Source organism: Apteryx rowi, unplaced genomic scaffold (assembly GCF_003343035.1).
Source record: "Apteryx rowi isolate R43461 unplaced genomic scaffold, aptRow1 scaffold_1268, whole genome shotgun sequence".
Taxonomy (NCBI): Eukaryota; Metazoa; Chordata; class Aves; order Apterygiformes; family Apterygidae; genus Apteryx; species Apteryx rowi.
The window spans coordinates 54,188-80,968 of NW_020447495.1; the positions used below are offsets into that span (position 1 = coordinate 54,188).

Below are 26,781 nucleotides of genomic sequence, written 5' to 3' on the forward strand. Positions count from 1 at the left end.
AAAAAAGTGACTTCTGAACTCCTGTTCCAATCAGAAACTGAAAGTAGAATGGCTTTTTTCTTTTTTTTTTTTAATTTATCAAACTGAGAGAAATGTAGAGATTAGTAGAGCATAAATAGAGGGAAGTGAAGTAGCTCTCAAGTGTTTTAGTGATCTGAGCAGCAAATCTGTTTAGAATGAGAATTGTGACTGATCCTTAAATTTGGCATTTAGGGGTTTAGTTTGTTATTACGAGAAGAACAATATTAATAAAGTTTCCTCCCCCAAAAAGAGTGGTGTAGATTAGCTGTCTTAGCTGTCTGCTATGCTTATGACCCTCTTCATTCTCATGTGAGTGATAATTCAGTTAGTCAAGTACCAGCCAGATTGGTTTTTCTCTTGTGAACTGCTGTCATGTATTTTAACTTATTCCTGTGAGTTCTAGTGCCAAAATCTGCATTTGCTTACTGCCAAAGTCTGTGATGCTTCTTAGCTGATATTTATACTGTACTTGAACAGCTTTTGGCACTACTGCTAGATACAGGTGGGAAAATTCCTGTGTCTAATGGGGAAAAAATGTTCTTCAAGTTTAAGACACAAGGCATGTGCTATTTTCAGTCAGAGTAAATTTCATGGTATTTTATGGGCTGGGAAGCAGCGGTGGGAAAGAGGTCCATAACCTTTAGAGTTAGAAGCAGCACATATTTTATTTAGGCTTGCCAAGCATTGCCATTTATCAGGCATCTCCTCTTTATCCTCAGTTCCTGCCCTTGACCTTGCCCAGGATTGATTTGTACAGCTCCTCCATCTCCTCGATGCAAGGCGATATTTCCTTATGTTCTGCGTAATAATAAGCGGCATTTCTGTGGGCTTTCCCGTGGCTGGCGGTGGGGATTTGCGGATCACCTGCCGGGCTCAGTGCCGCCGCCGCACTCGCCCCGCAGAGCAAAGCGCCGCCGGCTAACCCCGGGGAAGTCTGCCTCGCTCCGCCACCCTGCAAAGCGGGGAAGTCCCGTCAGCTGTCTTTCTACTTAAATTATAAGCTTTTTGGCACAGTGACAGGCTCTTTTTAGCCCAATGCATGGTGCCTGGCACGGCGGAGACCAGATTGCAGCTCCGAATCTTTTCGTTGCGGTGGGAGCGCCCYGATGTCCCGCTCTTGGGCCCTGGCAGCAGCCGGCAGATGCGATTCCCAGCCCAGCGCTGGAACGGCAAAGTCGACAGCTTGTTAAGTTTATGTATTGCCGTCTCAGATGTGCTCTTTAGGAAAGAAGTGATAACTCCAGCTGCACAGATGCGTGAAACCAGGCTTATTACGCTGCTTACTTTAAATGGGGTGATAGCAGGAGTGTGTGTGCACGTGCCTTCATCTGTTTTCTAGGGGAAGCTGCAGGCTTGGAAACACTTACTAGGATGGCGATGTGAAGCAATTGGATGTATTTTAGTGCGGTTATTTCTGAGCAGTGACTGTTGTGCTGCTGACGAGCTCTGTAATCTCTGCCTGTGGCGCTTCTGGGAGCCCCCGCGGCCACGCAATGCGGCTGGGGGAAGTCGGCCGCCGCCGCTCTCCGCAGCTGCTGGGAAGAGCTGCTTCTCTCAAGGAAAAAGGAGCTTGCTTTAGGAAAAGGAGATCTGTAGATTTGGGGTGTGTATGCACACAGAAATTTTATTAAGCGACATGCTGAAACACGTAGGTTTTGGAAGCCTTTTCAAGACGCCGCCGTGGCCTCCCCGGGAAGAGGTGAAACACAGCTGATTTTACCCAGGCAAGGGCTTGTGCCCGTGCTGCAGTCACGTTCGTGGGGCAGAGCAGGCCTGTGAGCAGCAGAGGGAATACTTTGCTGTGACTGTCAAAAGAAAAAAAAAAGCACGCTTTTCTCAGCGGCGGAGCCTGCTCACTGCCGGCAAGCGCGGTGTGTCCATCAGGGTGCATGAACGCTTGTTTGCTGAACTGTTTCCCGTATCAGTAAATGCAAAATCTGAGGCCCATCGTGCTCTAAGGGGTCTGCAAACTGCAAGTAGCATTCAGTGACATTTTCTGTAAGCGTTTTTCTTTTAACTGCTCTGGTAAAGGGGAATTTTTATTTTCATAGCAAACTGCCTAATGGCCTTTCTGTTTGTTACAGCTGTTCCTCTGATGCTGCCAAATCTGAATCTCTCCCTTTAAAAGAGAAAGAAAAAACAAAACCCAACACAATAGCTGGATTATGTATAAAATACAAATATAGATATGTGAGAAGCTGCACTTGCTGCATATATTTTCTTGTACACAAACCTTATTGAATAACAAATAGAGAGTGATTGTAGTCTTCCATAGTTAAGGTTGTGGTTAGATTTTGTTTGTTTGTTCCTTGTACAAGCCTGCATCTTTTGTTTATAAAACAAATATACCCTTATTGCCTGCTCTCCCATTGGATGAACTGGAGAAGTGGTCCTCCCATGTCACAGGGCACTTAGAGCTGGAGAAGAAACTGCATGTGTGACTCACACTGAAAAAACTAGATTTTTCACGTGGAGATGGTCCAAAAACATGTTGGAACACTTTTTTCTTACACTTTTTCCACTGAATTTCCCATCTCTTCCATTAGACCTTATCAGCAGATCGTTTCTTGAAGCTCCACATTTAGGAGTGCACAGATTAAATGTCTGACCCCATAAAATTGCAATTTATCGTTAACATGAAAGAAGATCAGGAGACTGTTCTGCAAGAGCTGGTTAACCCCGGGAAAGGAAGGAATAGAAAAGGCGTGAAATTCAGTGAAAAGCTGTGCTATCCAGGTAATGCACCTAGGGACTAACAGCAAACATCCCTGTTCATAAAGGGGGGAGAAGCTGCTCATTTGGAAACACGGAGAAGAGCTGGCCCGAGTCACTAAGGTGAGGCAAACCCGCGCGTTGCTGCACAGAAGACAAAGCTGTGTATTGCTGTGCAGGCACTGGTGACACCTCGTCCAGCCCGGCGTGAGAGACAGCGGCTGCATTAAGTGTCAGGGAGGATTTCTAGGGCACGGTGAGCGGAGAGCCGTGTTTGAGAGGAGGCGAGAAGAGTCTGAGCAGTTAAGCTAGGAAAACAAAGGCTGATGCGGGGGGAGTGGTGATTCTCTCTTGCTCTGTATATACACACATATATACAGTAGACAGTATGTTGTAGAGAAGACAGTTTTGGGACTAAGCAAATATTATAACCAGCACTGAGTAAATTTAGGCTGGAAGTTAAAAGATGCCTTTGAGCTGTTAATCAGGTCCTGTGAGAGCCGCTAATTGGGGTGGTGGGAGCAAAGCCTGTCTGGTTTTTAAGATGGAGCTCAAGAAGAAGGCAAGGAATGACGCTATGTCCGCAGTTTCAGGGCGCGAACGCAGTGAGCGGGAGGATCCCTTCCTCTGCGGCAGCCCAGCGCTGGCACTGCGAACACCCCGTGCTGTTGGCTCCCCGCGCAGAATATGTTGTTCTTTTATCTCGATTCTTATTTATTACCGTAGCACTGACCAAGCGTACCAGGAGGAGCCCCAGCCGCGCTGGACAGTGTGGCGCAGGCACGGAGACGTGCCCTGGAGCCGGGTTCGAGGGGAATGGCCCCCCTCGGGCACTCTCCCCAGCTGGGAGGTGATCCCAGGTGCAGCTCAGCTCACCACTACCCTACCTTACTAGTCCTCAGGAGCTCCCGCTCTTGAACTGAGCCTTCCCAGCCCGAGTGCTTCAGCTGGGTTAGCGCAACCAGATGGACGTGGGCAATAGGGAAGGAGAACTGCTGACACCAGTAGCAGGGTCTGACTGGAGAAGCCAGAAGGGGTGAGGCTTGCACAGTTGTCTCAGCAAGAGGCAGGGAAAAACAGTGCAGCGCGTGTCCATCTTGGCTGTTGTGGAGTTTCGTTGTTCCTGCCCTCCCCCTGTGCAGCATTACGGCCCCCCGTGCGGCGGAGGGACAGCCCAGTGTCACTGCTACCCAAGCGTGGCAAAAAAGTGTCACGCCAAACCTCTTGCTTGGTGTGAGCTCCCCTAATGCTTATTTTTATCTGCATAAATAGTGCCATAGCTATGTGCCGCTTTAAGGTCCTCAGCATGACAGTATTTCTAAGAGAAACGGCTCGTCTTCAGGAATACTGAAAATACTGAGCGCTGACTGTATGAAAGTGTGAGTATACTGAGCTGCGTTCGCCCTGACATACCTCTGTACTTAAGCCATTAGGGCAGAGCAGAGTAAAGGGAGCTTATAGGACACTGAGACAGTTTGAAACCAACAAGGAAAAAGAGAGCAATAATCTATAATAGACCTCTCAGCTGAATTTCCCAGGACTGCAGCACCTGGCTGCTCGGTGTTGGTGCACACACATCAGGAATACTAGGTCGGCTGGCTCCTGGGCCTTTCCCCGCTGTTTTGGGGCTGTGTGTGCCAGAGCTACAGCCCCCAGGCAAAGCCTTTATTTCTCTTGTCGCCCAGCGGGAAGGTGCCCGAGAGGGTTTTTCTGCCCTGCTTAGCACCGCGCTGAGGCCGGCAGGCCGGGGAGCGGCGGCGCGTCCGCGGGGAGGCAGGCGTGGGCGCAGCGCCGCAGCCCACCGGCCCGCTTCCGCCCTGCTGTCGCGCCGAGCGAGCCGCGATAACACGCGGGGCTGGCCCTCGGGCACGTCGCTCTGCGCCTCGCACCCGCGGTTGCAAGTTCGGTGTTGCCACGGGCTGTTTCTTACCCCACCCTGTGTAATTTCAGCCCAGCGAAGCTGCCTTCTCGGCTGAGTGCCCAAAGTATTACCGTGATATGCGTTAGCAGAGATAACAGAGGAGTCTCACAACAATAGCGCGTTTGTTAAGAGTGTGTTGTTGGCCAGCGAACCCAGAACCTGTTTGATAACTGCTGTGACAAATCGTTTTGACTCTTTTACTACCTTGTAAAAGTGGGAAGGAGTTGGAAACTTCATCTCTTCCAGTTTTGGAACGGGTACAGTTTTGATGGCTATCTCTGCAGCTCAAAACCACAGACGGCTGTTCCAGCCTGGGGGATAATTGCTTTGTGCAAAGCCATTCATGAACTAATTTTTTCCTCCAGGAAGCTGGGTTTGTTTTTTCAATAGCATTTCAAAGCAATGCCCTTTCTTACCAGTGAGCATAGCATAAATGTGCACGCAGCTCACTTCTTTCTGACCTGCTTATATCTTTGTTTTTGCTTTTAGAATATAATTTAGAATATATTTTTTCCACATTGCTTCTTAATCTGTCTAGCCCGATGTTTTCCAAACCTGTGGTTTCCTTACTACTCTCCCTTATTTTCCATTATTAAATCTTCCAGCCTACTGAAAACGTCTGAGATGTAGATTTAAACAACTTAGGCGCAGCCTGAGTCTTTCTCTATTGGGTTAATAGGCAATGTGTGCTCCAGCACACTAAACATATGTTGGAAAATGACTGAACAGGCTTCCTTCCCATGTGCCTACTCTAAGGACAGTGAATAGGGCAGGTGAAAGGTGCGACAACTACATGATATGTGCATTAAAAATGGCTCAGGCAGACAAGAAAGCTGATGCAGTCCTGCACAGAGAAAGACCTGGGTGGTCTGCATCAAATATGGATAATTGTATTTAGGATTTGATTCTGTTATGTCCAAGCAAAGTAAATGCTCCATCAATATTCATTAGGGCATTTTTTGGGTCAACCCCAGTTACCGGCTTATCAGTATTGTGCCCCGTGCTGCCCAGCATACAGGTTGTCTTTGCGCTGGTGTTGTGGATCTATGTGAGGGGGTACAAAAAAGACTGGAGGCTGCTCTCAGTGTGGGAGCCCAAAGGGGGAAAAGGCGCAATATAAATTTAAAAGAACAGAGTGGATGTGCAGAAGGAAGGGAGTTTTTGAGAGAAATGGATAGAGCAAGGTTAGCGTCCTGACAGGTCAGAATAAACAGGCTGTTGCAGCCATGGAGGTCTTAYGAGAAGCAGCTCAAAGGTAAATGGGGCTGAGAAATGGGTTTGGCGTAATGTACAGGTGGTATTGCAAAGTGAAAACATAGGGTTTTTTTATCAGCTTCTGGCTTAATCTTTGATTTTCCTTTCTCAGAAAAAGATCTTGTTGGGGAGCAAGCCTGGGTCTGCACCTTTGGAGTGGGAGTTGCGTGAACTGTCCTGGTCTTTTCCAAAGGGGCAGAGAGGCTTCGTTGTCGGCAAGGGGCTGCTCGCGCYGGGACCACAGGCAGCCTTCCTGCTTCCCCGACATGGGCACCACAGCCCGCCAGGGAGACCCCACACAGACCCGGGCGCTCGGCCGGCTCAGCCAGGACTTGCTTCCAGCAGCGATGCTTTTGGTCTTCAGTAGTGTTCTGGAGGAGATTTATTTAAAGCCCTCATCCTTTCTATGGGCTTTAGGAAGTAGGAAGTGTTTCCTCCCTGTATAGCCCTATCCAAATCCCATCAACTCTTTTGTCTGCTTCCTTGCAATCCCCACCCTGCTTGGAGTTGCTCCAAATTCAAGTACACCGGGGGCGGCGTGCTATTGTTTGAAAGGGTCATCCTTAGATGTGTGTCCTTTCCTTTTCTCAAACGGTGTTTCTGAACTGAAACGCCAGCTGAAGAGCAATGTCTGGGAATGTGATATCAGAAAAGATGTCCAACTGCCTGCCCTGCCTCACCACCACTTAGGCAGTTGGAAAAGTTGGTGTTGCAAAGAGGAAATACAGAGGTTAACCTTCCTTTGAAAATGCAATTGACGTTTTATTATTMTTCTGGTTTATTTGTGAATCTTTGAGGGGGACAGGGAGGTCTTAAAATAAACTTCACAAATCATGATCTGTTTTCTCTGGGGTACTGAATCAAGAAGCCCGAAAAAAGATGTTGAACACAAGGATTGGAGAATCTGAGATGTTTTTAAGGTACTGCATATTGTCTTCAGAGCAYGGAAGGAAAATGTGGGAGTATTTTTATTGTTCTGAATATATCTCAGGAAAGACCAGCAGCAGGAGTCTGGCTATATTGTCAGAGGTGGGAGAGAAAAGATTGAACGGGAGGCTTCAGCCAGGGACAAGCGTCTGCTGGAGGATCTACCTGGTCTCTCCGTGGGCCTGACCGCTTTGAACTGAGCAGATGAAGCTTCATTTCCTTCCTCTTGCAGGAACCTCAGCTTCAAGCCTCTTCCTTGATGCCAGTGTAATTCCAAATATTTATATCAGTGTCAGAGCTGGCTCCCTTGACACTGAAGGTTGCATGTTCCCTGGCCTTCCCTTTTTAACATACGTACTGCAAACAAAATACTGTTAACGGGCCTCAAGGCTAAGGGAAGCAGTTCTTGCATGCTGAAAGAAGACATTTACACACCATGGAAAAATGCATCACCTCACAAACTGATAACTAGTACAGTGTCCTTCCTGAATTTACCCTCCTTTTAACCACCACCACATCCTTTAAGCACTTATTTCCTGTTCCTCTAAAGAGGAAAAAACACATGGCAAATTGTGGTGTTGATGTTATGCAAATGTTGTACTTATGGAAAGATTTTGTTGACATGCCTTCTCACACAGGATACCTTCCCCACGCAGAAAAGTTGCTGAAAATTTCAAGGTACAGTCAAATAGATATGTCATCCTTGGGGAAAGGGGTATTAAAAAAAAAATCACACACTGGTGGCTAGCTTGGATCTTGGCTTGTGAAAGATGTAGAAGTTGATAAAAATACTGGGTTTAGTAGGATTTTCTGTAGCCTTTTAGAACTGRAACTAAGTTATAGTTGATATCAGGTATAGCTTGTGGTCTCTTCACAGATCAGAGTAATAAATGACAAAAGTGAAGAACCGCTGAGGGCAGTAGCCCTTCCACTGACATGGCTGAGCCAAGAAAAGCTTATCTCATGGCCTGATATGTTAAAACATTACGAACAACATATATTTTTTTCCTTTGCTAAAATCAAGACCATGGGGATAGTACAGTCTGAAAGAGAGGCCTTGAGGTGGTATAAGAAATGTTTTTTTCATGGGGGGAGGAGGAGGAAGGAGAATGTCCACCCTCARTGTAAATGTTCAGAGAAGACACTCTTTTCCTGTTTTTCCAGTAGAAATCTTCACTGACATGACACCGAGTGTCAGACTGGGCAGGATGTGCTGAACCTGTGGTCTCAGGTGGAGGTTAGCACTTCTAATTTCATGCCTCTTGGGATACTTCCTACTTCAAACCCATTTCATCTTCTTCCTGTTACCTTACCCATTTAGGAAGGAAAATACAACCATTTGGCGACTACTGATATCACTTAGATATAAATGTAGAATTGAGTTTGACTTGATTTTCCACCCGCTGTCTTGCCCAGCCTGCTGACAAAGAATCAGCTCCAGGCAGCCCTTGCCTGCAGTGCTCGGGAAAGCACGTTTAGTGCATTGCTGGGGATCTTGCCAGGGATGTAGCCCAGTGGTGAAGGTTAATGGGAAAAAGTGATATCTTGACTGCTGATTGCATGATTTGCTTCCGAGATGATTTGCATTCAAATGTTGAATGCCACACAGAAATGCCAGAGAAGAGAAAGGATTTTCATACGGGTGTTCTTTGTCCCACTAAAAATGTCATTATGTGTCTGGCTGAGGCAGTCTTTAGCTGTCTCCTCAGATATGGAGCGCTCCCTTTCTACTAGATACACACTGCTGTGCTGCTCTTCTGCATAATTTATAGTGAATGCTCTCAGGAACAAATCATACCTTTGAGTGCTCAGGATTATTGAAAGTTGCTGTAACTACTTAGTGCATCAACTGGGATGCAGATGCATCTCCCCGTGGGAGCGGGCCATGCTATTGCATCAGCCTCTGCTGCCGAGGACTCAGCTGCTGCAAGAGTCCCACAAGTGCAGTTCCTGACAGGTCAGCAAAGGGATATTGCCCATCTTTGTACTGCTTTTGCAGGAACTAGTCACAAAGGAATCCAGTACCTTCTCTACCTTCTGGAGAACTTCTCCTATTTTTAATAATGGGAACTTAAGTGAGAGGTAGAGGGAGTATTGTTTATATGACCCTGCCTTGTGCATGGCCAGAGAGATGGTCTGTCCCATCACCGCAGGCCAAGCCAGGATGTCCTTCCCATCTCTGAAATGGGTATGACAAATGGCACTCCAGGGTCAGGATCCACCACAGGAACAGCAGCACCTCCGTCCCCTGTGCCTGCAAGGTCCAGGCTTCACACTGGGGCGCTGCCCAAAGTGTCCTGGCAGCCTCCCCTCGCACACACTTTTCACATGGAGAGCCATCCACCTGGGCGTTTCCAACGTGTAATGAGCACACTGCAAGCTTCTGGGAGGACACTGTGAGTTTGCTTCAGCTATGTTTCTGTCTCTACCCATACCAACGTCGCTTTTGCTGTAATTCAGTGTGAGTTGTGTGTGTTGTGTTCTCAAGGCAAGGAGGCTTGGGGTTTCCTGATACCAAACAGAGCACAAACCTCACAGCGCGGTACTGCCATGCCTCATACGGATGTTTTCTACAAGATKTGTGCTGGGTACATGGTAGTCTCGGGGCTTTTGGTCTCCTTGATTTAAAAAATAAAAAAATAAAATCCCTCTAAGGCTGGTACAGTCACGTGCATCAAGATGTGAGTAACAGCCTCAGCTGGTGTAGAGCTTTGACTGACTTCTACCAGCAGATTTGGTCTCCTGCTGCCTAAATTGCAGCATCTGGTGGAACCAGGTTCCTTCCGTACTGGTGAGATGCTGTTCTCTCATAGTTATTTTACAGGGTCTTTACACTTGTGCAAGAAGAAAAAACCCTCTAGGTTTAATTTTTAGATTTTTAACTTAAGCATTTCTTCGTTCAACAAACAGGAAAATAAAGGTGTGAAACATTTAGATTACTATCGTTACCGGTTGCCACTGAAGGGGAGGGAGAACACAGTGCTTTGTGAAGAGTTTTGGTTGATTGTTTAGTACAGTATTTTTACCTGCAAGTTAACCAGTGGCCATTGTCCTATTTTTAAAGTGGTATTCTGTGTCAAAGATGGCATTGGAGATAAGATTTGTTTAGAAAGCTAGATAAATAAAATAATTCTTGAGGCATTTATACTGGATKTGGGATTTTTGGAATAAAAAATAGGGTAGTAGTAAACACTGTTAGCCACAGCTATGTATTTGGTAGATGAAAATGGTAGTGACAAATGGTCTTTCTCTTTTGATTTTTTTCCTGATGTTTCACTATTTTTAATTAAGTATCTAAATAAATGTCTGTTGAAGGTAGTTAGTGAGCATATCTCCAAAACCAGAGTTTTCATCATCTTTTCATTAAACATTCCTCTGTTAAATAATGTTTTTAATTCCTAGAAAAATTTCTTTCCACTCCTTGAAAACAAGCCAAACCCTCCCCCTCTTCCCTGATTTAAAGAAAAGCCCCATTAGCTACCCTAAAATCCTCTTGACACCTCAAAATCCCATGTCTCAGCACAGTACCTGCAGCTGGGGTAAGGAAAGGTGTCAGACCTCTCTGTCCCTCTCTGGTTTTTTGTTTTTCTTTGTAGCATCATTAGCAGTGATGATGGTCTTGCAAACCAGCTTCTGAGGGCTGATTATCAGCCGCTCTTTCTTTTGCAAGTGTCATTGTCCCAAACCATCTGTCTTCTGTGGGTGCATGGCTCTGATGCTAGAGGGTTTGCTCAGGTGCAGTTGGTTGGCTCCTGATACTGGAATTTTTTGGCTAATTATTGTGATGCAGAAGAAGAAATTTAGTACAGCTTCCTTTCTCCTAAGGCTGCGATTATTCTGTAGAAAGGACAGGTATGTAAAAAGCAGGAAGAAGACTGTATTTGTTACTGAAATCAGTACGTATGCATCCCTGAATGCATAGGAAACAAAACTTTTAAGAAGTCAGTGTGCCATTGAAAATCCTTTAATGTTATAAGGACTTTATGAAGCTGGCCTTGCACACCAGAAGTGGAAAAGAGACCAAGGTCTTGTATCTTCCTTAGTGCATCAGAGTACTCAACACGAGTTCCAGCACAAAGATGATGAAGGGACTGGAGCATCTCTCATATGAGGAAAGGCTGAGAGAGCTGGGCCTGTTTAGCTTGGAGAAGAGAAGACTGATGGGGGATCTTATCAATGTGTGTAAATACCTGAAGGGAGAGCGTAAAGAAGATGGAGACAGAATCTTCTCGGTAGTGCCCGTTARCAGAACGAGAGACAATAGGCACAAATTGAAATACAGGAAATTCCATCTAAAACATCAGAAAACACTTTACTTTGAGGGTGACTGAGCACTGGTACAGGCTGCCCAGAGAGGCTGTGGAGTCTCCATCCTTGGAGATGTTCAAAACCCTGGACGTGATCCTGTGCAAAGTGCTCTAGGTGACCCTGGTTGATCAGGGGGGTTGGACTAGATGATCTCCAGAGGTCCCTTCCAACCTCAACCATGCTGTGATTCTGTGAATGTCTCGTATCGCAGAACAATGTATTTAATGTATTGTTGCCAGTTCCATTGACGCTATACACAAAAATGCTAAGCATTAAAGAAGCTGTCAAGGGATGTCCAACAAGTGAAAGATTACATTAATCAAATAAATTCATCATATGAAACTTTTAAAATCAAAGGACAAGACAGCTCATCCCTGCTGTTTCTGTGTTTTTAATTTTATCATTCTATCAATCAGCCCTGCCCTGTGCTGATTTTTCACTTTGCTTTGCTTTGACCTTTGCAAACTCCGAGGATGGAATGTTCTCTCTGGTTTCCTGGTTCATATTGGGCATTTTTCCCTATCCTGTAAGCCTGCAATCACGGAGGTTTATTTTATATTATATATCACAGTAGTATCTTAAATTAACATAATGTGGATTTTTCCTCATGCAGCCCAACCTCCTCAGAAAAAAGACCTTGTGTATTAAGGCATTGTGCTGACATGTTTTCCTTGCTGTGTAATACTGTGTAAACAAACTTTAATTTTTTCTTTTAATTTTTTTTTAAGCCTTGCCAACTTTGCAAAGCATCCAAAGACAGAATAAGGTTGGCTGCTTCTCCCTCAGTTTCATTAAAAAAAAAAAAAAAGCAAAGGGAGGAAATGAGGAAAATCCACCTTGATTTTCTTTTCCTTTCTCAAATAACAAGCTGCATCACTGTCTAATCTGCCCCCACCCAAATTAACCCATTTTCCTAATTTGCTCAAAATACTTCTGTGCTTTTTTTWATTGCTTTGGGAATATTTGCCCTTTACACTAATAAGCTGTCCTCTCCGAGCTGGAAAACGTTTTAGAGAGCTCCCTGAGGAACTTTCAGTTTTCTGGTCTTAACGTAGGCCTTGGGTTTTCCCCACTGCCTTGTTTCCTTCATTAGCAAGAATTCAGGAACATTGGGTGTGTTTCGTGGTTCGTTTCTTTGACACGGCAGCGCTTTGTAGCGCGGTGGTGAATTTGTAACCATACGCTCGACGGCAGCCTCTTCTCCAGGCGGTGGATGTCAGTACCAGTATACAGCAGCTACCTACAGCCACTGCCTACACCCACGAGCTCGTTGTAATAACTGCAACAGCTGGGAAAATGCCGCAGCTGTGATGTGTAAATGCTTGGTCTCAACACTGCATACGGGGGATATGAAGGTAAAGAGGTTCTCAGATTAATGCACCAATGCTTCATGTCATAGAGTGATAGATTTTCTGTGTGAATCAGGAATATAATCCTGAGTATAGTGATTTAAATGTACATGAGGAATCTAGAGCATTGTACGTGAATTTCTTCAGTTCCGGCGGTTGCAGCTGACTCCGTGAAATCAATGAGCCATCCTAAAAATACCCTTCTCCCATAGCTGTTTGCAGGACTGGCGCCTTTGGATCTGTGTCTGTCTTTGGAGAGCTGGGGGAATAGATGGTCACCCGTAATCATTTTTCATTTATGCTCCCCGACATGGGATCGGGTTTTCAAGATCACTTAGTAGTTCCCATGTACATGTTTGTGGTTAAACTTTCAGAGTAACAGCTCTGGGTATGTGACCAGTCCACTGTGCCTTTCTGCAGGCTGTTCAACTTAGATAGCCAAATTGTGCTGAGTTTTCTGAATGTGAAAATGTGGATGGAACAGGTGGTGGTTGTTCCCCTTCAGCTGCTTTTTTATAATAAGCTTTTGAAGATGATCTAGCTTGAAAGTAAGCTGCAAGTAGGCAACGTTTCTTATTTAAATAAAATGTGATCATTGAAAGTGAAGAAGTTGAAAATCCCTTTTTTTTAGTATTGTTTGTTCTTTGCCTGCCTTCTCCTCAGCTTTGTTTTTCTTTCTGTTTCAACAAAGACAGCAGAGGAAGTAACTCTGGCTCTTACTGAAGCGAATCTCTCAGGTTTTTAACCCTGCAGCACTTGTGCTCTGAAGTCTGCGGGGGAATTTTTGGTGTTATTTTGGATCACAATTTTTCTTTTGTCTAACTGTTTCCGTTATTAACTTCTAAAGATGTGGAAATTTTTCTTGCTGCATTTCAACTTTATCCAAAGGTGTTACTTTTGGCCCCAAATGGGTAGCTTGTAAATGTGAAGCCGGTGCCRCGATACCTGTTACGTAAGGGTTTGTGCTGCTTTTGCCGTAGGGCAGGAAAGAGGTTCACATGAATTTACCAGGAAGGCCCAGATATCTATAGCAACATATTTGTATATCCTGTAGCTGTCTATTGCAGCCCTTGTTGCTTAGGATACTGGCATTAAAATGTATAACAAAATCTGCTCTTTACTTGAGAGTTCGTCATCCGTCCCAGCCCGTGTAATTGGGCATTTCCCCTCACTGTTCARATTAGGCTTGTTGACTGTTCCCGGGCAAAAAGGGGTCTAGAAAATGTCTTTATAATCCCACTTTGCAGCATGTTTGCTACGTGATCGTAGCGGATGGGATTTACTGAAACTGTTTGGTGGGATGGTCGTTGCACTTCTGTCGGTCCCAGGACGCAGCAAGGCAACCCCACCGCTCTGCCAGCTCCCCYTGCCGCTGCAGCCCCCCAAGCCGCAGATGTGGGCAGTATTGCAGGGTCTCCAAAGGGAGGGTGGGGGTGTGGAGCCAGGGGCAGAGCCGCTTTCCTCCATTTTTTTTGCAACAAAAATAAAGTCTATGTAATAAAGTCGTATGCAATGAGCTGTGGGTCCTGGTAAGTACCGAGTTTGGTCTTTTATACTATTAGGTATTTGTGACTGGCTCGATCAAGTACCTGGAGGGATGCACCAGGCACAGAGCCTGAGAAACTGTCTCCCTCTTGTGGCTTGGTCCACGGGAGCCTCAGCCACCTTAAATAAGTTTCTGCATAAACCAAGCTGGTAAAAGTTGATGTACAGTGAGCCAAAGAGGTACTGGCACGGGAGAGACTTTCTAATAACAGTGGTGCAGAGAGTGCAACATGTTTGTCCCAAGGGTATACTGCACAAGTGTGACAGCACAGATCTTTAGCTTTTATTTGGGATAGCTGCTTTTGCTTTTTTTTTTTTTTTTTTTTTTTTTAATACAAGGACTAAGCTGCAAAAAAATGATCAGAACTAGCTGATTTTTTTCCAGTCGCATTCCAGCCCTTGCGGTCCCCATTCCTGTCTCCCCTCTCGGCCGCGGGGCCTCGCCAGGAGCGCAGGGAAGCTGCCCTGCTGCAGGCAGGTGAGATGCAGTGGCAGCTGAATTGCCCCTGGGGGCAGGACTTCCCCATGGCTCTCATCTTTGCCTGGCCATAGAAAAAGGAGTCTTGAGGCTATTTGCAGTCAAAGTCTTTCTTAACATGATGCTCGCGTGGCCGCGGTGGGCTGAGTCCCTTCGTCTCTTTTTCCGCACCCCAAGGAGGAAGGGATCAGAGGTTGAACTGATGCTCCAGCTGTTTTCATAAGGAATTTAGCATCAATATGGGAATGGCTCTTCTGTTTCAGACCATCTTAGAATTATGTTTGATGCCTGGCTTATGCGCTTCATTTGCTTTGGGCTCCTGCAGTCCCAGAGGTGCAGGATTGCAGCTGTGCTGCAGCTTCAGGACCATCATGGATCTTGGACATGCTCTTTGTGTTTTGTAACTGAGCACTGTGAGATGGATGGTGCTAGATTTCCCCCTGCAAAGCAAATAGCTCAGATTATATAAAAATTATTTATTGTATTTCTCTGTGTGTTGTTTTTCTCTGCTGAAGAGCACCGCAGTCCTACAGACAGGCATTTCATAAATTTTCCTCTTTTTATTAACACTAAATCAGTATCCAAGGAGGTTTGCACATGGAAGTGTATCTCTAAGGAGACATTTCTCCTTTTGCAGCCTTAACTGATTCACTAACAGAATCCCATTAGGAGTTCAGTTCAAAGAGTTGTTGTCTTCAGAAGGTTTGAAATAAAAGCAGGTTTGGTCTCCTGACTTTCTGGGGTATGTGCAAGAAGGCTGCTTCTTGCAATATCTAGTGGTCAACTGAGAGTTGATTTAAAAAGTAGGATGAACTTTGTCATAAGTATTTGAAATACTTTAGTGTACGGATGCTGACAACCAGTCCATTTACTGTTAAAATTACAGAATTGCCAGTTTAGCTATTTTGGAGTTAGCTGTGGTTATTCACTGTTGTGCTGCATGATTAAGAACTTGAATCAGTGAGTAAAAAGACTTTCTGCTCATTGCTAGGATTTTGCTGTTGGATTATTGCTTATTTTTGGTGATCCCAGAAGAACAGAGGCTATAAAAGTTCAGATGGAAATTCTCTAGCATCTTGGTTTCTAACCTGGCTGCATGCTAGTACCTCTGACTGCTGATGTAGGTTATGCAGGCAAGCAACAGCATAGCAGAATTTTAACCAAGAGTTTGGCCTGAAACTGGAGCAAAAATGCATCTGCATTTTCCCCTATTTGAGCTTTAACTGAACACTTCCAAGAGCAGCGATACACTTGTAAAGTCTATTGGTCTGCCATGACATTTTCAAGGTTTTTCTTCTCTAATCACTTTAAAAGCGTTTCTATGATTTTTTTTTTTTTTTTTTTGCTTCTGTGTGGGCAGTGCAAACGTAACCTCTTTTTCTGCTGGCTAAATAGCCCCCTGCATTAAAGGCTGGAGGGGGGCACAGGGAAAACGGCAGTCTCCTTTCCCGAGACATGCAAGCTGCTGTACGCCTAGTCAGGGAAGGACTTCAGGCATCGCACGGGTTACCCTCTTTCCCCAGCTCGTGTCGAATAGCCTTTCTGACCGTCGCCAGCACTCCAGTGGCCGCGAGGGATTTGGCGTGCAGTGGCTCGCTGAAGCAAGCGCAGCTCTAACCACAAGGCTGCCCTGAACTCTGCTGTCCCGGGGCCGCCCCCAGCCTCGCTCCCCAGGCTCCTCGTGGCGAAACCAGCCGCGGAGCCCCTGGAAGCTGATGTGATGAAAGCATTTTAGAGCAATCGAATGAAATGTCGGTTGAATGCCAGCAGCAGGGGTTTCTGTCATGATTAATGACATATTTAGGTATTTCATTTTGCAGGAGCTACCTGAAACACAATTCACATCTAAGAGCTGTTTTTCAGATGTGCTTTAATAAATTAATGTTAATGGTGGTTATTTAATTATTCTCAACAAATTGGTTACAACTACTGCAGGGTTATATTTGGATTGAACACATTACGAAGACTTTTAAAAAGCTCCTATGCTAAAAAGGACTGTGTTTAGAGCTTTGCACATTACCTTTCTGATACAATACGATCTAAAAGAGGAAGGGTTGAAATGACCTGTAATTTGTTGAATGCAAAGACTACTCAAATGTAAAGCTTTTGAAGCTGATATTAAATGAGTATCCATCCTAATAATAGGTTGTATCTTATTGCTATTAGAAGTAGTGAACTCGAGTAAATGAAGTTAACGTTTTACGTTTTTTCTGTTGTCTAGCACCTAGGGGCATGTTGTCTAGCATCTTAAGTAGGACTGATAAAGGTGTTGCAGGAAAAGGGAGAAATGATATTAATCATTTTCAGACCTCTTTTAACCACCAGTTTTAAGGTCTATTGTGCATTCCGCAACCCTGTGTGCACCACGATTAAAGCTGAGTTTATTTCTGCTGAAAGTCCTGCTCCTGTGCTAAGGGGGCTCCATCGCTGTCGGTTGTTCTGGTCTTCCTGCCCCCATGCCAGGATTGCACCGAAGTGCAGGGAAACCTGGGAGAAAGCTGCCAGCAAGGCAGATTGCTTTTGCGCTGGGCTCCTACGAAGCATTCAAGCAGCTTAAAGCGAGGAGGTTCACCAAAGGACAGAAGCTAAAGGAACCTCTTCCCTAAAGGACAGAAACATAATGTTATGATTTTTGCTTTTAAAACAGAACCGTGGTTGATCAGTTATTTGCTCCAAGGYACTGTTTTCTGCAAATTGACTGCAACAGAGTAGGATATTGTATTTTCTGCGCTCAGCACAGCAAGGATGAATATCTGGAGCAGGGGAGATTCAAAGATGGAAAGGAAGCAGGTGCAGGTGGGAGCTGGTGGTTAACTGGAGGGCTGCCCTGTGCTCCCCTAAGGACTGACACTGGCAGGGACTGGAAGCTTTAGTTTTCCTGCAGGTTGGGAGCAAGCAGGGATATGTCAGGGGCCCGGAAAAACTGTGCAATGAAGTGGACAAAAGCAAAGCTTTGGGTTGAAATGTTTGCAGCTTTTACAGAAAGCAGAAGTGCTAATGATAACACAGTTTTCCGTTAAGCCTGATGCATTGTATTAAGGAGTGACTGGCTGTTTTTTTTTTTTTTTCCTGAGCATTAAGCCACAGAACAGGATGTGGATTTTTGACATTGCTGAGGCAATGCAGAGAATGACTGGAATAAAAATAAAATTAGGTTAAATTCAGCTGTTGCTAATCTCTCTGCCGTACAGCGACTTATTTTTTGCTGACCTTTAACATTTTTTAGGTTTTGATGCATGAGTGGGATTGTTACTGTCTGGGAAGTGCGTAGTCCCTGTTAACATTATCTTTTCCCTACATTTGTGTCTGCATGTTTTGTTGCTCAGCTCTTCCTGTTTCCCAGTATTAAGGAATGGGACTGTGTAGCTACCCATGTGCTTTGGTCTATGTCTGACATGCCTTCTGCACTGGCTTTGAGCTGGCATAACAGTGCTATAAAAGACTGTGCAAAGCAATGTCATTTATGAAGAACTCGGTCCTTTCAGCCATGGGGACTTGGATTTGACTTTGTGCAAACCTTGTGAATAAACCCCAGTACTGCCGCTGTGAGTACCGTCTAGTAAGGTTCCTACAGATTGCAATTTTGTGTTGTGTCAGACCTCTTCAGTTTGGAAAAGGAAATGCAGCTGCACATGAAGAACCTTTGAGTCAGGTTTGGGAGCCAGCAGTGCTGCTCCGCGTTGCTCCGCATGTTGGCACATCGGCACGTAGCCATGCCCCTGCCTCTCACTCAGCCAAAAATGCATCATCATATATATTTATTTTTTTTAAGTATACATTGCTCATGTTTTATTTTGCCAAAGGCTTTGCTGCTGCAGGACCATCTCCACTGCYCAGGTGCCCACCCAGTGCTGGTGCTGCCAAGCGAGAGGACAAACCCAGCTCAGCTGTAAGCTCCCTTTCCCATGGGCTGGGGTATTTACTGTACCCAACTCTCTCCTGAAATCCTGAAAAAATCATCAGGTTAAAGTGTCTTTTGCCACGGTGGGAAATATTAAACTGCTACTGAATAAGCTTATATAAAAATACAGAACCTGATAAGCCTGAATGGAAGTTGGACCTTTTCAGTTTTCCTGATAAATGCCTGTGTGAGGGCTATACAATCGCTTCCCGGGCTGCTTTGCCAAACATTTTGTTTTAAAAAGCTTGGTTTTCTGCTTATCTAGGAAGGCAGAGAATTCACATGTACACTTGCGCAGGGGAGGCTTTTGGATGCTGCTGTGATTGGGCCAGGCGTGCAAGGAGGCAACGTGAGGAGGGTGGAAATAAGGTTTCGAAGAGTATCYGACCCCTGTTAATGAGGGTTGGCATTGAGCTGCTGGCCCGTCCTGCCTCTCGTTTCTCCCAAGGTCACTCTCACTTTGCCATATGGGTTACACTTTTGTCACCATTGCTGTCTGTACCAGCTCCTGCTTGCTAATAGCCCATCAGCCTGTTGAGGGTGGGTCGAGGAATGAGTGAGTTGAGATCCAGGCCTGGGCATCGCAAACTGTATGGTAGAGAAGGAGCAGGACCATAGCATAGAAATAAAATAATGAAGACTATATAGGTGCTTCCCAAACAGTCTTCCCTCTTCTCTCCACCTGCCAAGGCATATCAGTAACTGAGAGGACCTCGAGGAGAGTGAAATGAAATCGGGTATTCTTCTAGTGGAAAAGGTTAATCAAATAGCTGGGCCTTTTCTTTTGCTGGCAGTGTGCCCTATGCCCCATACCCGGGTGGCCTGTATTTTACATGCTCACTCTCCGTGTGGGTGGGAGCGGTGCTGGGTGTCTAGCGGTGGCTGTGGCTGCGTGTCGCTGGCCACCTCTCCGCGAGCGGCTCGCTGGGTGCCGGTGGTTGCTCTGCCTCGGCGCTGGGCTGACGTCCTTGCTCTCTTGCTCCCCAGCAGCGAGACCTGAACCCCGAGGAGAATGGGCAAGCAGAACAGCAAGCTGCGCCCCGAGGTACTGCAGGACCTGCGGGAGAACACCGAGTTCACGGACCACGAGCTGCAAGAGTGGTACAAGGGCTTCCTCAAAGATTGCCCCACGGGGCACTTGACTGTGGAAGAGTTCAAAAAAATATACGCCAATTTTTTCCCCTACGGCGACGCCTCGAAGTTCGCGGAGCATGTGTTCCGCACATTCGACACCAACGGCGACGGGACGATTGACTTTAGGGAATTTATCATCGCTCTGAGCGTCACCTCTCGGGGCAAGCTGGAGCAGAAGCTGAAGTGGGCCTTCAGTATGTACGACCTGGATGGCAATGGGTACATCAGCCGCGGGGAAATGCTAGAAATAGTGCAGGTGAGGCGTGGTCTTTATTTTCAAATTTGTGTTGCTGTGACCTCTTATTCCTCAGGCATCTGAAGCTGGAGGCGCCTGCCGTGAATAACTGGGTGCCTCTTGCCAACAGCTGGTGCTGGAGAACAGCTGCTGTTGCCGGGCAGAAGGAGGGCTCCCGGCAACGGTTCCCAAGGGGGCTCCTGAGGGCACCATCCCAAAAGGGCACTTCGGAAAGGTGACTTAACCCGCAAGGTGCAAATGAATAAAGGGTCCAAGAGATAGATGCGTCTCTGTAGAAATGGACCTGAGCCAAAATCTTGTGGCTCTCCCTGGGGACTTTTTTCATGTGGTTTTGACAGTATCAGAAATACCTACATGCAAATTTTACTGACCTGATTAATCCCCAACTTAATACCACAGACTTTGAAATTTCAAATCTGAGTCAACAGGAGCTCAGAACACAAAAAGTGAAAGAYGGTCCCTCCAGCTCATGGATGCCTGGGGGCGCTGCCTTACAGCTTGTGTCACTCGAGCTGCGTCRGCGAACGGGGGAGGCGTGCCGAAGCAAGCCGTTTGCCCCATGGGGTCCCGGCCCTGCCGAGCTCCTGCTGGACATGCCCACCGGTGGTTTGGCCTCCGACGTGGGCTGCTTGCCATCCCGACCATAGCTGATGTGTAGCCAAACCACAGCTATGTTCAGCATCTCCAAAGCACTTTGATAGGCATTGTGAAAAATGTCACGCGCTTAGAGAGCAGACTGGTTGTCAGTCCTCGGAGCTGAGCAGCGATAATTTAGTAAGAGAATTAGGATTGCAGGTGTGGGACCTCTCCAGTGGATGAAAAGGTGTTGTCTTTATTCATATTCCTGTAAGTCTGGAAATGTGTTTCCTTACCCCTCCACAAAGAACCCCCCCCCCATTCATATATATTCATATTTGCATGTAGTGCATGCGCCCACACATATGTATACCTGTGTGTATGATAACAGCCAACCAAAGAGATGATTACTTAACCCAGTTGCAGAAAACAGACTTACACGCAGGTGTCTTAACTTCTGTATTTTAGCTCAATCCCACTTGTACATTAATTTAAATCCTGACTTTCTGTTAAACTGACCCAGTGGTGGGGGTGTTTCTCTGAAGTGCAAATGAATACAGAAAAGAAAACTAAAAAAAAGCTGGAGATTGAAATCCCTGTTTGTTTTGGTTTATTAAGTCCTGCAGCTGCCTGCCAGGGTCATCTGCCCTTTTTATTGCTACAGGCTTAAATTCCTTTTCTGAGTCCTGACGCTTTATAGCTTGGGTTGTGTTTTTGCTCTATCTCTTTTTTTATTACTCAGGCAATCTACAAAATGGTTTCATCGGTAATGAAAATGCCAGAAGACGAATCCACTCCAGAGAAGCGAACAGACAAGATCTTCAGACAAATGGACACAAACAATGATGGTATGACTCYACCAGCACCCCTCTGTAGGCCTTCGAAATAAAGGTTTTCCAGCCTGGCACGAGCAGGAGCTGGTGGCAGTATTTTGGGGCAGGAGACAGGCAAGGGGCTTTCCCGGCCAGCGTCTCTGGGCTCGGTGTGCTCTCACTGAGCTCCTCCAGTCCGTAGCAGAAGAGGGTGAAGAGGTGCTGGCTGAGAGGCTTTTTTAGGCAGTAAAGACAGAAGAGAGAGGATGGCAAGGGGAAGGGACTGCCAAGGCACGGCTAGGTTGTCAGAGGAGCAGGAAAGCCATGGGGAAAGGATGAAGAGGCAGAGAGGGGGAAAGGAAGAAAAACYGCACGAGCATAGGGCTGTAGGCGAGGATGAGGAGGTGCTGGGAGGAAGATGCCCACTGCAGCTCTTCGTGTCAGACCCTTGGCCCCCAGCTTCAAAGGGGATTGAGTGGGGAGCGGAGAGGCTCGGCCAGGCAGGAGCAGGGGGACAGTGCTCCCGTCCCTCTCTTCCTGCCTGCTGCGGCCCCGCGCTCCCAGGACACTGAGCCTGGTTCCTCCGTGGGAAAACACCCCGTGCTGCCCTGTGGCAGCGGCGTGGGCAGCTGGCGGCACGCTGTCCCCCGTCACCGTGGGCTGCCGGGCCGGCTCGGCACCCCACTTGCCTTGGCGGTTTGAGCACACGGCATGTGGCCATGGTCTCATGAGAGCAGCCGGCCACGCGACGCCGCTCGGGAGGTGCGCGGGGCGGCTAGCAGGCGTCCTGGCTCTGCTCGTCCGCTCCCCGCCCTCGGCCCCTCCAATACACCTGGGCTTTCCTGCGGCTGCTGTTCCCGTCCACCCGCCATTTCGCTGGTGAATCATCCTCTGCAAAGGCTCTTTGGCGATTCCCGCGGGTGCRATGTTCCTCGGCTTGTTTCCTCCGCCAGCGCGGCACACCACGAGCAAAGTTTCACTCCCCTCCGCCCTCGCCGGGGTTGCAGCCCGGAGCTGGCGAGCCAGTGCTGCGCTGGGGCAGGGCAGCCCCTCGGCTCGCCCTGGGCCTCTGCCAAAGCCTTGCGYCACCACGGAGCCGACCGGGCGGCTTGGGGACCTCCAAAAACAAACCCTTGGGGTCCGTAATACTCGCTGCCTGCTGCCAGTCTTGTGTGCGGATACCCAGGGTGTGTGTGCAGACGTGCACGGTTGCATCCAGTCTTGCAGTCTTCACTCCTTTGCAATCTACACCTCGGGGGGAGGTAATAGCTCCCGAGCCCGTTATAGAGCCCCGTCATATATACTACCTGACAGCGTACCCATAACTACCCCTCCGCCTTAGCCGGCTCATTTCCTGAGGATTGAAACACGCAGACAAAATTGAGCAATTTCCTCTCGCCATCAGCCTGCCAAGACATTTCCCCATGTCCTATTAGAGGTGGAGTTTTCCCTTGGAATTATCCCACTCGGTGGCCCAAGGTGGGAGAATCACTGCTGGCCCATGACAGCCGGGGGGACTTCACTTGGCAGCGTGAATGTTTGATAATGCAGGGAGCGACTGGGCTAGAAATTCAGAGCTCTTTCCTGCTGAAAAAGGGGATATTTTCAGCGAGAGTGAGGATTTAGTTGAGTCTATCTGATCTATGCTGAGATATGCAGACTTGTAAAAATATGACCTTATGTATAGAAGAATTTAGAAGAATTTTATGGCTGCATTTTGGCATCTGCTACCACAGCCGTAGGGTAAATTCCTGGCCTTGCTGATGTCCTTGAGTGTTTTACCTTTGTCTTCAGCAAGACCAGCACTTCATCCCCTGATTTTGTATGTGGAGAGCCATAACATAATGTGATTCTGCAGAAAAAAAATTTCTTTAAAGTGTCACATGCAGATGTGCAACAGAGCAGTGATTGCAAATCCTGCCATATAACAACCTCCATCTGTTGCACTTCATAACTGAAACAGTGCCATCCTGTTCCCAGTAAAATACCACCCCTGCAAGCTGTGCGTTGCTAAATAACACAATGCGCACGCTGAGGCGTGCAATAGACTGAGGCTTGGAAAGGCTCCCCCGTGAGCTGGGCTCGCTCCCCCGCCAGGCAGTCCAGTGGGATGGAGAAAGATATCCTGTACATGTGCTCTTGATGGCTTGAAATGTTTCTTGTTCATCATTTGACTGTTGGACATTGCTAGCAGATCTTGATTTGTGCTTTTCTTTGAAGTATTGCAAGGAAAGGGGAAAACTAATAAACTTCCTAAGCGTTACAAGTACTCCTTCCAGACTAACAAAAACTTAGGAAAACACTTTATTTGGAAGCATTAGCTGAAAAACCTGGAACGAGGGTAGAAGTGTACCATCTGTTTTTGAGCTTCTGTGTGTTTCTACAAGATGGACATGTACTCACTTTTCCACACTTGACCTGATTTGGGTGCTGGACACTGAGTCCAGTCCTTTCCCCTGTTCCTGCAGGAGGCTGAGACCATCTCAATGTGGATTATTAAAAACCCTCTAGTAAAAAACAATGCGATGAATTTGTGCCTCCCCGTGTCCTAGGGCATGGCTGGGAGCAGGAGCAGCTGGGAGACCACCAGGCTGCCCTCTCAGAGAGGCAGCAGTTCCTGCCTCCTACATCTCATCTGAAACACAGGAAGAGTTTGGGGAGTGAGGGCCTGCATTTCTAGGAGTAAATGGTATGACCAGGCAGCTAGCAAGCRCTGGTGACAACTACTCCCAGCCCGGCCAAGCCTTCCTCATGCTTTGGGCTTGTGTAGTATCATTGCACACGCGCTATTTAAGCGAAGTCCCCAAGGAAGAATCGCCCCAGGGTGTCACAGAGCCGGGGCTGCGGGAATGCAGCCTCCAGCGCCAGCTCTTGCCCCGGCGGAGCTCCCCTCTCCCTTGCCCTCTGCTGGGAGGCTGCGTTTCTCACCTGCAGCGGGGGAAATCTTTGCAAATCGTTCAGGAAAATTGTGGCATTTCTCCTGCATATTATTATGGCTTATTTCTGAATGTGCGTGACTGCGTGTAATGTGTCTTGAGGGGAAGGGCTGGAGGCGCCGTTCCGTTCAGGACAGCGAACAGAAGTGTTAGTGGAGTTAGTGGAGGCGGAGTTCAGCTTTGGGCTCGAGGCGGCCTTTGGGCACGGGGCTGGTCCCTCGTCAAGGGGGACGGGTCTGGGAGGCAGCTGGGGCCTTCCTGCCGTGCCATGCTGTGCCACGCCGCTGGACCGTCGCAGCCACGGCTCGGGGGCGGTTGTTCCTCACCGCCGCTCCTCCAGGGACTCACCGGTCAGAGCCACGGATTTATATCCAGTGCRTCCCAGCCAGCAAATCCAGCCGAAAGCAAAGATTTGTAAACCAGAAACATGCCCGAGTAAGGTGTGGGAAAGCACGGCTTSTCCAAGGTTGGCTTTTCGGTCTGCCCTGTTCAGCGTCCCCGTCCTGTACAGCCAGCAGGTCCCACAAATGGACTGTAAGTGCAGGAGGAACCGTCGCTGCTCAACCTTAAATGCCACAACAAGCCATCACAGTGCCARGTGAAGAGATTTGGGATGTTTAGATCTAAAATGTCATATAATATGGACATCATTTTCAGAGCATGCATGTAGTCAGGTGSCATACCTCGTATTAATGTTTTGCTGCAATTTGTGTAATTTGGTTCAAGGCAAAAACTGAGAAACGATATTAGAGCAGTTGTTTTTTAATTTGATAATGTCTTTTAAAATAAAAAATATCATTTATTATGCTAGATTCTTCTAYCGAAAAAGAATGCATCTGGGCTTAAGGGCTGGAGAAGGATTTGACTGCAGTGCGTTGCACTGTACATCCCCCCCACATGCATTTGCAATAGATTAAATATACATATATTGCTTAACCTTCTTTGAGTAGGGCTTTTTTTTTAAGCTACAGCGGTGGTGGCAGCATGAATGACTCTTTTTTTTCTCTCTTTTGTTTTTCCTCCCTTCAAGGTAAACTGTCCCTGGAAGAGTTTATTAAAGGTGCCAAGAGCGATCCCTCTATCGTGCGATTGTTACAATGTGACCCGAGCAGCGCAAGCCAATTCTGATTAAACTGGACAGTTTGCAAAGAGAATACCAGCTTGTCGTTCAAGCTTTGCTCGCAAATGGATGCCTTCTCAGTCATTCCTCAACAGTTAGCAGATAAGATCCCATTGCCAGGTTGTGTGTGTCCGAGTGAAACGGCCCTCGCTCCTCTCACTAACAAACACCAGTGCAACTCTCCTTTGGCAGCTCCATTTCTGCTTCCCCGTAATGTTATGATTCACTCTACACATGTAACGTTAATTGAAAGGTATGTTTACATGCAGATACAAAGAGTTCAAATTGCTGGTGACATACCACTTTGCTTAGTCTGTAAGAAAGATGACGTTCTAGTAGTCCCGAGGAGATGCTAGGTAGGACTTTTATCCAACATAGCAGATGGTAGATATAATTTATTTTGCTTCAGAAATGACTATGTAAAAAATGTGGACTGAATGGAGTAGAAAGTTCAAAAAAAAAAAAGGAAAAAAAAAAAGCAGCTTTCCTGGGCATGGTTCCAATTTTCTTTTTGAGGAAAATTGCTTGCACTTATCTAATGGTCTTTACTTTCTTTTAATATATATATAAATTATATATATATGGTGAAGTAAAATTTTAAATATTTAGGTCATCTATTTAAGGCATAAAATAGAATCCAAGCTTCGTTTCTTCTAGTTGTCTGTGATTTATTCAAATCTTGGAGATTGTTTTTTGTGATATTTATGCATTAGCAAATTGCTGTTCAAAAAGAAATGCATGACTAGCAGTTTGTGGATATTTCACTCTGTTTAATTACTGAATGCAAATATTTGTTCATTTTTACTGTTGATTGTTCCAGCATTACTGTATTAACAAAAGACCTGAAAGGAGTAATCCTAATTTTGTATTTCTCAGTGGAGTCCTACTTTCTGGTGGTTGCTGCGTTAAATGGCTTTTGAGTGAAATGAGGTGATGTGACTCGCACTGCTGTCCTCAACTTTGCTACACCTCCTACCTTTTGCTGTCAATATGTTAAGTCTTGTGCATTCCAGTGTTATTTAATATCTGCCTAATGCCAAGAAATAATAATTGAAATAAAAGACTACTTTTCTTGTCAACACCTGTCTTGTTTTAACCCGTGCAACAAATTTGTATAATCCCATATGTGGCTGAAGGATGAGACCAGCTCCCATGTCCTTGTTTTGGCCAAGATATGTTTCCTTATAAGTTTGCTTCTTCCTGGGGATCCCGCTGCGCTAAAGCCAGGAAACTTAGAGGTATTAGGATGCGGGGTATCGGGAGYCCTTCTCCATAGCGGTTTGGTCCTTTGGTCCTCTTTGCTCTCCTTTGGCTCGATGCTGCATCTCCCACCTCTCCCCAACAGCCCTTGAGTACCACAGCCTTTTTATTCAAAGGGAAACATACCTTGTTCCTGCCTGTACAAATAGATGCCTTGTCCCTAGGCACGTGCTGTAGGAATAATGTTTGACCCCCAGTGGCACAGAAAGTGGTTTCCCCCACGTTCGTCAAGCCTGCAAGTAGCTGCTGAAGTCTGTCCTTTTTGCAAAAT

At 46.5% G+C, this 26,781-nt stretch overlaps 1 protein-coding gene across 2 annotated transcripts in view; it reads left to right on the forward strand.

Annotated features, from left to right (window-relative positions):
* LOC112961049 (hippocalcin-like protein 1) overlaps positions 1 to 26,329 on the forward strand; it is a 66,790-nt gene extending 40,461 nt beyond the window's left edge. For both annotated transcript variants that reach the window (XM_026055873.1, XM_026055872.1), the window contains 3 exons: positions 19,404 to 19,806; positions 21,125 to 21,230; positions 25,161 to 26,329. In XM_026055873.1, coding sequence (XP_025911658.1) covers positions 19,429 to 19,806; positions 21,125 to 21,230; positions 25,161 to 25,258 — 582 coding nt within the window. In that variant the 5' untranslated portion in view covers positions 19,404 to 19,428 and the 3' untranslated portion in view covers positions 25,259 to 26,329. The remainder of the gene's footprint in view (positions 1 to 19,403; positions 19,807 to 21,124; positions 21,231 to 25,160) is intronic.
* Positions 26,330 to 26,781: the final 452 nt, after the last annotated feature.